The sequence below is a fragment of the Mustelus asterias genome, chromosome 6, assembly GCF_964213995.1.
Source record: "Mustelus asterias chromosome 6, sMusAst1.hap1.1, whole genome shotgun sequence".
Taxonomy (NCBI): domain Eukaryota; kingdom Metazoa; phylum Chordata; class Chondrichthyes; order Carcharhiniformes; family Triakidae; genus Mustelus; species Mustelus asterias.
Genome location: NC_135806.1, coordinates 109,600,033 through 109,612,064, shown reverse-complemented (window position 1 = coordinate 109,612,064; position 12,032 = coordinate 109,600,033). Strand labels below are relative to the sequence as shown.

The window sequence follows — 12,032 nt, the reverse complement described above, 5'->3', positions numbered from 1 at the left end:
ACTAAACCAATTATCTTGACAATTGCCCCTGACTTTCTCTAGGCTATTGTCCTGGTATTTGTTATGATTTGGAAAACTATATCAGCATAGCACCCTCCACAGGAGGTCTGGGACCTGTGCAAATGCGGCAAGTCATGATCAGACAGCAGTGGTTAGCACTGCTGCCTCACAGCGCCAGGTTCGATTCCCAGCTTGTCTGTGTGGAGTCTGCAAGTTCCCCCAGCATCTGTACGGGTTTCCTCCGAGTGCTCCGGTTTCCTCCCACAGTCCGAAAGACGTGCTGGTTAAGCGCATTGGCCATGCTAAATTCTCCCTCAGTGTACCCGAACAGGAGCCAGAGTGTGGCGACTAGGGAATTTTCACAGTAACTTCATTGCAGTGTTAGTATAAGCCTACTAGTGATGCTAATAAACTAAACTAAAAGACAAGAAGCGTCAAGTCTCATCCAGGAAGTGTAAATCAGAACATTTAATTCAGTATTAAATTACACACAGAAAACAAAATAAAGGGAGGGAAAGAATCATGGGTTTATGTGAGGGAAAAGGTAGTATGAGTAGAAAAGCAGAACATTTTTTAAAAGGTGTAAAACATGTTGCTGTTCAAAGGGATTTGGGTGTGCTTCAGGAACACAAAGTTAGCATGCTAGTACAGCAAGCAATTCAAAATCAAATAGCATGTTGATTCTTATTGCCAGAGGCTGGAGTACATGAATAATGAAGTCTTGCTACAAATGTATAGGGACTTGGTGAGGCCACACATGGAATACAGTGTGCAATTATAGGCTGTGATTCTCCCAAAAAAGTTCTGAGTGCTGAATTCATGGGAAAACTGGTGTAAATCACGATTTTTTTTCAGTGCAACTTCAGACTTGAATCTCCCACACTCTGTGTAATGCAGAGGTCACAATTGTGAATATAATTAAAAGTTCAGGGAGCCTATTCATGCCGGAGGCCAACAGCTCCGGGCCTCTGCGCTTACACAGTGGCCCATGCCAGTCAGCCTGCAGTTTGCTGGCTAGCTCGATCGCTGGGCAGTGCGGGACCCTCGCATTGCTGCCCCTCCCGACACACCCACGTCCCGATCGCGGCCCCCACGAGTTTTCCCAGGCCAGCCCTGACACTCCCCCTTCCAGGAGCTCCCCAATCTCCAGCCCCCCCCCCCCCCCCGCCCCCACTAAGCAGTGATGATCCCACCCTACCCCTCCCAGGCACACCCCCTGCACACCCCCCAGGCAGAGCCCCAGGTTGACCACCCCCAGGCCCCCCCCCGGTTGCTGGCCTCCCTCCAGCCCCGACCGATCCCCATGCAAAGTGGCAGCGGGACACCCCACCTCCATAGATCGCCCCCTAGGCCCTGCCCCCCCAGCTGGCCCTGCCCCTGGGCATGGGCACTTTGTCCCTTGGGCAGTGTCAGGGGCCACAGGCTGGTACAGTCAGGGTGCCCATGTCCAGGGGGCACCACCCCCTGCCGCCCGACCCCCTGTGGGGCCCCGATTGCCCCCCTCCTTCACTCCAGTGGGGTCGGGCCACTAGTTCCCTGAAAGTGGGGAGCCAGTATGAACCCCGCTGGTTGAAAATTGTACTGGGGGTGTGAGAGATGCGAGTGGGCCCGGTGAATTCAGTCCAGGGCCCGCTAAATACATTTAAATTGCATTTAAAATAGAATTTCCATATCAGCCCCGCCTCCCAGCTGACTTCCAGCACCTCACAGATGCCGCCAGAAATCCAGGCCTGGGACGCACAATTGTAGCGCGAACGCTCACAGGAATTCCGTGAATCAGCCAACACGCAATTCTCCTGGCCCGCTGTGCTAAAAAATTAGCACGGAGGGATGGGAGAACCACCCCCAGTCTCTACATTTAAAGAAGGATATAGTTGCATTGGAGGCAGTTTGGTAAAGGTTCACTAGATTGGTGTGATGAGAGGGTTGTTCTATGATGAGAGGATGAGTAAATTGGGCCTTTATTCTTAGGAGTTAGAAAAATGAGAGCTGCTCTCATTGAACCACACAGGGTTCTGAGGGGGCTGAGGGGCTGTTTCACCTGGCTGGACAAGGGGATCACAATCTCAGGATAAGGAGCTGTTCATTTACAACTGAGATAAGGAAACATTTCTTTACTCTCAGAGTTAGGAAATTGGATTTCTTAATCCAGAGGGTTATGGATTCTCCAACATTAACTATATTTAAGGTTAAGATGGACAGATATTTGGTCTCTTAAGGAATCAAGGGATATGGGGAGCAAGCAACAAAATACAGTTGCAGCCTAAAATCCACAATGATCATTTTAATGGCATTGCAGCCTTGATGGGTCATGTCGTCAACTCCTGCATCTATTTCTTTAATTTTTTTTTAAACAAGTTGGATTTAAGTCGACAAGAATAAATTAAGAGCTGAAAGAATGAGACCCTATGCTTCTAAGAGTTAATTTTCAGTGCCAGAGAGTTGTTTTGACAGTAATTAAGACTTAACAAACTATGAAAAATTAACTTAAACTAGAACGGACAAACACAAACTTTCTCTGCCATATCTGCACTGACTCTGTGAAAGAGCATTCGACCTGGTACCACTCCCCTGCTTTATCCCTGTAACCTCGCATGTTATTTATTTTCAGATAGCAATCCAATTCCCTTTCAAATACCTCGATCAAACCTGCCTCCACCACCCTCCCAGGAAGTTTGTTTCAAACTCCAACCACTCTGTGGATGAAAATATTCTTTGTCGCAAAAGCATAGCAACTTAATGTCATTCCATGTATTTCAATATTGATTCACTTGCCATCATACCATAATGTTATAGTGAAGCCTCAGGTAGAAAAGGCCACATTGGTCAGTAAATTCCTGATTTCCATATTTAACTGTGCAAGTGTAGGACAAAATACATTTTAATAACAGTGATAGTTATTGCTACTGCAAAATCTGGGCCATTATCATTTCAAAGCACAAGAGTCAAGGGGAACAGTGATCACATAAAGTTCGAAGCAGCAAGGCTCATGGGTGGTCTTCCCACCCTCCCACCTGTGCTGGGGTGGCACAGTGGTTAGCACTGCTGCCTCACAGTGCCAGGGACCCGGGTTCAATTCCGGCCTCCGGTGACTGTGTGGTTTTCCTCCAGGTGCTCCGGTTTCCTCCCACAGTCTGAAAGATGTGCGGGTTAGGTTTATTGGCCATGCTAAATTGACCCATAGTGTCCCAAGATGTGTAGGTTAGGTGCATTTGCAGGGTAAATACGTGGGGTTATGGGGAAATGGGCTGGGTGGGATTGTGTTGGTGCAGGCTCGATGGGCAAAATGGCCTCCTTCTGCACTGTAGAGATTCTATGATTCTATGCATTGAGAGCCTTAAGTGGGAAGTTAAGGGCTTTATCCCACCATCACTAGCATTCAACCAGCGGCAACGGGGCATTCGCCACACAGGGAGCCTAAGAAGCAATCTATGCCTGTGGGTTGCCAGCAGAGGCCTCTCGTTGTCAGGCACTCAGTGCCTGATTGAGCAACCCCAGACATCGGGAAGGATGGGGGCTGGAGAGAGCCACCCCTTGGGGGGGAAATGTCCACTCCCATTTTCAATGGGTGGGATCAGCGACAGGAGCAGAAAAACCAGCAGGAGGCCCAAATCATGTTTCATGCCGATGTGAAAGCGCGGTTCACCTCCCCACCTCTCTCCTCCGCCCAGTGATGTAATGGAAATTCCAACATTAAATCCATCCCAATAAACCTACATCAAATTATCAGACCTCTACTCTTGATAATCTCCCCCCCACCCGTTACAGAGATGCATGCCATGGCACTGCCGGGGGAGAGGGTTGGGGGGGTGCTGTTCTGTGGTGGGCACTGTGTGAGGGAGCATCTACAAGTGGACCTTCCAGCCCCAGTGTCATCAAGAAGGTCGAACTTCCAGCCTCAAGTGTGATCCTGGATATCCATCTCCTTTCTTCAATAGTGGATCACTGATATTGGGTACCTTTGCCATATGGCACCCAGATATGATAGTGGGACTCGTGCCATCATGCCCACCCTGCCACAGAATATGATGTTAAGCCCCAGGGTGCATAATTAATTAGATCAAGGCCAGACGATATGGCGTCGTTTCCCACCAGCCTCTACAATGGGAAACACACCACATTCCCGACCCCGCCACGGGACTTAGTCCCAGATGGGAGAATTCTGCCCTGAATGACTAAACGAATACTATGAATACAATAATTGAATAAACACTATGAAAATGGATTGAATTCTATTTGAATGTTGGCAAGGTTAATGGTGAACCTTCTCTGAGTATACCTAAGGACTGTTGCCTCACCTTAGTAATAAAACCCTGATTGAATTTTACAAAAGCCACTGGCCTGCATTCTATATTTCTGTGGCAAGTTAGCAAGCGCGATAAGATCACAGTTAACGTTAAGTGAGAGGTTAATGTGGCTGGTAAATATCACCAGGATACCCTAGCTATAATGACTATAATCACCAAGGGAAAAATAAATTATACGAGAGCTACATGCTTTGTAACTTCAAGTGTTTGTAATAATATTATGGATTTTAGGGGCTTGGACCCAGCCATTTTCTTGAATTAGCTTTTTCCAAGTAGTTTTCCATGAGACTGGTAGAATAATAAATAAAAACAGAAAGAGCTGGAAAAACTCAGCAGGCCTGGTAGCCGCTGTGGAGAGAGAGACTGTCGACAGTTAACATTTCAGGTCGAATACGAGTCTTCTACAGAAACTGCCAAGCTTTTCCAGCACCTCGTTCCATTTCAGATTTCCGGCGTCCGAGTTATTTTGCTTTTGAAATAGGATAACACAAGGTGGGAAAGGCATGAGCCACAATAGTTTCGTAATTGTTTACTTAACTGCTTTTGGTCAGCGCTCCAGCCTCAACAGTGCTGCTGCAATTTTGCAAAACACAATCAAGTCACACACATGAATGTACAAAGGTTTTTCACGTCAAATCGAGCTTCCTGTTTTGACCAACTATCTATTTTTAAATTTCTTATTGATTTCATGTGTTACATCCTTCCCGAAAGAAATCAACATTAGTTAACCTCAAAAGCTTTTTCTAAAGTTGCCAATAGCGTGTTGCTACATTGCCAGCTGGAGCAGGGAGCATATTCCACTGGGACGTCAGCTTTCAAGGTTGCCCAGATTAACATTGACTTTCCGCCCAGCGAATAGAATTTGTTCTAGTACCTTTGGCGACACGCTGCTGCATGAAGACTTGGATTCAGGATCCCTGGCATTTATCTCAGTTTCCTGGTGAGCCTCAAAAGAGTCCAGTTCATCTCCACTGCTGGCAAATAATGCACCAGAGTTTGGGGACTTTGGAGTGCACGATCTATCTGAGACCTCTTCTCCTTCGCTGTCTGCGTCAATACCATCGAAGCTGAAGCTGCAAAAGCAATCAGTGAAATGTAATAATACAGCATATTGATTCTTCAATACTAATCGCATAAAATACTGATCTTAGCTCAAGAAGATGCTTTGCCAATTATAGTCAATATCCCTTTAGACGACTGTTCTATTCTTTTATCGTATGTAACCTCGTGAGTCAGTGAATCTATGTTGACAGTTCTTAATGACTGAGCAAATGGTGGCCAATGATGGATTTGAATACACAACATGCACCTTTAATCATTTTCATTCAATATTTTGCTTAGGCGACAACATTTTATTTAACAGTTCTCCATCACCTGTACAGTCTAATCTAAGAAACATCTCATAAAACTTTCAATGATCAACTATAATTGCCCAAACGATACTGAGAGCGAGAAAAATGGAAATGCTGGATATCTGAACATAAAATGCAGAAAATGCTAGAATGACGGTCTGCACACCCAAAATGTCAAACTGTCTTTTCTTAATCGAGACGATTATTTTCTGTTTTTCTATTTACAAAGCACTGGAACAAGTATTTACCACCAGGCACTTTCTGCTTAACAACTGACACAACACTGGAGAAGGAAAAGAAATGGCACCACTTGGGTGACACTGCTGCCTCACAGCGGCAGGGACCCGTGTTCAGTTCTGGCCTTGGGTAACTGTGTAGAGTTTGCACATTCTCCCCGTGTCTGGGTGGTTTTCCTCTGAGTGCTCTGGTTTCCTCCCACGGATGTGCAGGTTAGGTGGATTGGCCATGTTAAAATTGCCCCTCAGTGTCCAAAGGTGAACAGGTTAGATGGATTAGCCATGGTAAGTATGTGGGATTATGGGAATAGGGTGGGGAGGGGGCAAGATACTCTGTCAGTGAGTCGGTGCAGACTCGACGGGCTAAATGACCTTCTTCTGCACTGGAGGGATTCTATGGATACTTATTCCCAAACATCTACACCCCTTCAACTCTATCACATAGGACAGAATTTAAATAGGGGCATCTGAGTCCTGACAACAGAACTGTATGTGAGTGCTACTTCTGCCTTTGTGTCGGGACCCACCCCAAATCCAATTCAAATTCAAATTTAGAGAACTGGCAAAGGATACACATGTGAATGTATTATGCTGCGGAGATGCCGGCGTTGGACTGGGGTAAGCACAGTAAGAAGTCTCACAACACCAGGTTAAAGTCCAACAGGTTTATTTGGTAGCAAATACCATAAGCTTTCGGAGCTTGCTGCTCCTTCGTCAGTTGGAGTGGTCTCTGTTCTCCAACAGTGCACAGACACAGAAATCAAGTTACAGAATACTAATTAGAATGCAAATCTCTACAGCCAGCCAGGTCTTAAAAGGTACAGATAATGTGGTTGGAGGGAACATTAAACACAGGTTAAAGAGATGTGTATTGTCTCCAGACAGAACAGCTGGTGAGATTATGCAAGACCAGGGGCGAGCTGTGGGGGTTACTGATAATGTGACATAAATCCAACATCCCGGTTTAGGCCGTCCTCATGTGTGCGGAACTTGGCTATCAGTTTCTGCTCAGCGACTCTGCGCTGTCGTGTGTCGTGAAGGCCGCCTTGGAGATCGCTTACCTGAAGATCCAAGGCTGAATGCCCGTGACTGCTGAAGTGCTCCCCCACAGGAAGAGAACAGTCTTGCCTGGTGATTGTCGAGCGGTGTTCATTCATCCGTTGTCGTAGCGTCTGCATGGTTTCCCCAATGTACCATGCCTCGGGACATCCTTTCCTGCAGCGTATCAGGTAGACAACGTTGGCCGAGTTGCAAGAGTATGTACCGTGTACCTGGTAGATGGTGTTCTCACGTGAGATGATGGCATCCGTGTCGATGATCCGGCACGTCTTGCAGAGGTTGCTGTGGCAGGGTTGTGTGGTGTCATGGTCACTGTTCTCCTGAAGGCTGGGTAGTTTGCTGCGGACAATGGTCTGTTTGAGGTTGCGTGGTTGTTTGAAGGCAAGAAGTGGGGGTGTGGGGATGGCCTTGGCGAGATGTTCGTCTTCATCAATGACATGTTGAAGGCTCCGGAGGAGATGCCGTAGCTTCTCCGCTCCGGGGAAGTACTGGATGACGAAGGGTACTCTGTCCACCGTGTCCCGTGTTTGTCTTCTGAGGAGGTCGGTGCGGTTTTTCGCTGTGGCGCGTCGGAACTGTTGATCGATGAGTCGAGCGCCATATCCTGTTCTTATGAGGGCATCTTTCAGCGTCTGGAGGTGTCTGTTGCGATCCTCCTCATCCGAGCAGATCCTGTGTATTCGGAGGGCTTGTCCGTAGGGGATGGCTTCTTTTACGTGTTTAGGGTGGATGCTGGAGAAGTGGAGCATCATGAGGTTCTCCGTGGGCTTGCGGTACAGTGAGGTGCTGAGGTGACCGTCCTTAATGGAGATGCGTGTGTCCAAGAATGCAACCGATTCCGGAGAGTAGTGCATGGTGAGTCTGATGGTGGGATGGAACTTGTTGATGTCATCATATAGTTGCTTCAGTGATTGCTCACCATGACTCCAAAGGAAGAAAATGTCATCGATGTATCTAGTGTATAGCATCGGTTGAAGGTCCTGTGCGGTGAAGAGGTCTTGTTCGAACCTGTGCATGAAGATGTTGGCATATTGAGGTGCGAATTTTGTCCCCATGGCTGTTCCGTGTGTCTGGATGAAGAACTGGTTGTTGAAGGTGAAGGTGCCGTCGCACCTCTCTCACCCTCCTCAAACACCTCGTACACCAACTGTACAGCAAACGCCGCAGCCTGGAAACCAAGATCGAATCCATATTCTCAACTTGCGCTCAGGACGCAGACCAGCTGCGAAACTCTGCCAAGCAGACGAGACAAAGGAACTACACCATCTACATGCACACCAAGAACAGGAAACTTGAGAAACTCGGCATCACCACCAGCAGCAGCCAAGCCTCCCCCGGTACCACAGTAGAAAACAGTACCACTGCAGGAAAGTCCATTGTCAACTTATCGGACTACACACTTCAGCCAGATGAAATCGAAGTTCTCAGCCGAGGGCTCAACTTTTGCCCCACTACCAAAATAGACCCCATCAGTCTCGCAGCGGACACAGAGGAATTCATCAGGCGAATGAGGCTGCGGGAGTTCTTCCACAAACCCCAAGAGGCCAACAGCGAACACAATGAGACAGCTAATGAACCGGAACAGCAGACAGAGAGATCCGCAGTGCAACCGAAGAGGAAAGAGTCGAATTGGACTCCTCCGGAAGGCCGCTGCCCTCGACTTGACATGTATGCCCAAGCCATCAGGAGGTGCGTCAACACCAAATTCATCAGCCGCACTCACAAGACAGCAGCGAACATCACCCCAGCACAACGCAACGCCATCCACGCTCTCAAGACCAACCGCAACATTGTCATCAAACCAGCAGACAAAGGAGGGGCCATCGTCATACTGAACAGAACGGATTACAGCAAAGAAGTGTACCGACAACTGAACAACGCGGAACACTACAGACAGTTACCCACAGATCCAACCAAAGAACACACCCGTCAACTCAACACTCTGATCAAAACCTTTGATCCGGACCTTCAGAGCACCCTCCGTGCTCTCATCCCACGTACTCCAGGCGTTGGAGATCTCGACTGCCTCCCAAAAATACACAAGGCGAACACACCCGGCCGTCCCATCGTTTCAGGAAATGGAACCCTGTGCGAGAACCTCTCCGGCTATGTCGAGGGCATCTTGAAACCCATTGTACAAAGAACTCCCAGCTTTTGTCGCGACACTACGGACTTCCTACAGAAACTCAACACACATGGAGCAGTTGAAGCAGGAGCACTCCTCGTCACAATGGATGTCTCGGCACTCTACACCAGCATCCCCCACGATGATGGCATTGCTGCAACGGCCTCAGTACTCAATGCCGTCAACTGCCAATTTCCAGATGCAATTTTACAACTCATCCGCTTCATCCTGGACCACAATATCTTCACCTTCAACAACCAGTTCTTCATCCAGACACACGGAACAGCCATGGGGACAAAATTCGCACCTCAATATGCCAACATCTTCATGCACAGGTTCGAACAAGACCTCTTCACCGCACAGGACCTTCAACCAATGCTATACACTAGATACATCGATGACATTTTCTTCCTTTGGAGTCATGGTGAGCAATCACTGAAACAACTATATGATGACATCAACAAGTTCCATCCCACCATCAGACTCACCATGCACTACTCTCCGGAATCGGTTGCATTCTTGGACACATGCATCTCCATTAAGGACGGTTGCCTCAGCACCTCACTATACCGCAAGCCCACGGATAACCTCATGATGCTCCACTTCTCCAGCTTCCACCCTAAACACGTAAAAGAAGCCATCCCCTACGGACAAGCCCTCCGAATACACAGGATCTGCTCGGATGAGGAGGATCGCAACAGACACCTCCAGACGCTGAAAGATGCCCTCATAAGAACAGGATATGGCGCTCGACTCATCGATCAACAGTTCCGACGCGCCACAGCGAAAAACCGCACCGACCTCCTCAGAAGACAAACACGGGACACGGTGGACAGAGTACCCTTCGTCATCCAGTACTTCCCCGGAGCGGAGAAGCTACGGCATCTCCTCCGGAGCCTTCAACATGTCATTGATGAAGACGAACATCTCGCCAAGGCCATCCCCACACCCCCACTTCTTGCCTTCAAACAACCACGCAACCTCAAACAGACCATTGTCCGCAGCAAACTACCCAGCCTTCAGGAGAACAGTGACCATGACACCACACAACCCTGCCACAGCAACCTCTGCAAGACGTGCCGGATCATCGACACGGATGCCATCATCTCACGTGAGAACACCATCTACCAGGTACACGGTACATACTCTTGCAACTCGGCCAACGTTGTCTACCTGATACGCTGCAGGAAAGGATGTCCCGAGGCATGGTACATTGGGGAAACCATGCAGACGCTACGACAACGGATGAATGAACACCGCTCGACAATCACCAGGCAAGACTGTTCTCTTCCTGTGGGGGAGCACTTCAGCAGTCACGGGCATTCAGCCTTGGATCTTCAGGTAAGCGTTCTCCAAGGCGGCCTTCACAACACACGACAGCGCAGAGTCGCTGAGCAGAAACTGATAGCCAAGTTCCGCACACATGAGGACGGCCTAAACCGGGATGTTGGATTTATGTCACATTATCAGTAACCCCCACAGCTCGCCCCTGGTCTTGCATAATCTCACCAGCTGTTCTGTCTGGAGACAATACACATCTCTTTAACCTGTGTTTAATGTTCCCTCCAACCACATTATCTGTACCTTTTAAGACCTGGCTGGCTGTAGAGATTTGCATTCTAATTAGTATTCTGTAACTTGATTTCTGTGTCTGTGCACTGTTGGAGAACAGAGACCACTCCATCTGACGAAGGAGCAGCAAGCTCCGAAAGCTTATGGTATTTGCTACCAAATAAACCTGTTGGACTTTAACCTGGTGTTGTGAGACTTCTTACAATGTATTATGCAGCAGGGATGGTGGATATTGCCATCAGGTGACAATGCAGCAGGTAAGGCCCATGGCTGGTAGTAAGAGTGGGAGAGACTCATGGAGCAGAATTTTCCCGTCCCGCCTGCCACAGGAATCGTAGCAAATGGGACATGGACCATGCAAAGATCCGCTGACCTCGAACTGGATTTTCCGGTCTTGGGGCAAGCGCGGCTGGAAAATCCCGCCCAAGGTCAGTTTGATATGGATTGGTGTCCCTCAAGCTATAAGTCACTGGCGACAGACTAGTGATCTGTTCCGGGAATTACTAGTCATGGCAACAGGCGAAAGTCTGCCTTAGTGCACCACTCGTTGTGGGAAGAGAATTGGAATGGAATAAAGGTCTTAGCACAGGTAGATTGGAGAAGGCAATTGCAATGTAAAGCATTGATGGAGCAATGGAGGACATTCAGGGAAAGAGATAGTACAAACTAGGCATGTTCCTTTGAAGGGAAAGGGTAGAGCATCCAAAGCCAATGTCCATTAGATGGGAAAAGTAATAATAGTTAAAATAAAACAAAAAAGGAGGCTTATGACAAAAGTCAGGTGCAAAATTCAATCAGTTTAAGGCAAGTACCAAAGGGAATAAAAAATGTTAATTCAGGAGGCAGAAACAGATTATGAGGGAAGATTAGCAGGCAACATTAAATTGAACATTAAAAATTTGATAAACATATAAAGTGCAAGCGTTTAGGAGAAAATATTCGGCCTATTCAGGACACAAAGGGAAATCTTCATGTAGAGGCAGATGACATGGGTTAAATACTAAGTGAGTTAAGTGGATTTCAATGAAGAATCATATTGGACTCATAGAATCATAGAAACCCTACAGTGCAGAAAGAGACCATCTGGCCCATAGAGACTGCACCGACCACAATCCCACACAGGCCCTACCCCTGTATCCCTACACATTTACCCGCTAATCCCTCTAATCTACGCATCTCAGGACACTAAGGGACAATTTTAGCATGGCCAACCAACCTAACCCGCACATCTTTGGACTGTGGGAGGAAACCGGAGCACCCGGAGGAAACCCACACAGACACGAGGAGAATGTGCAAACTCCACACAGACAGTGACCCAAGCCGGGAATCGAACCCAGGTCCCTGGAGCTGTGAAGCAGCAGTGCTAACCACTGTGCTACCA

The 12,032-nt window shown here is 47.9% G+C and overlaps 1 protein-coding gene across 1 annotated transcript in view; it reads right to left on the bottom strand.

The window, feature by feature from the left end:
• Positions 1–12,032, bottom strand: part of arhgef28a (Rho guanine nucleotide exchange factor (GEF) 28a) — a 285,006-nt gene that overhangs the window by 128,753 nt on the left and 144,221 nt on the right. Inside the window, exon 9 of the mRNA XM_078213883.1 lies at positions 5,182–5,380. Within this exon, the coding sequence (XP_078070009.1) occupies positions 5,182–5,380 (199 nt within the window). The remainder of the gene's footprint in view (positions 1–5,181; positions 5,381–12,032) is intronic.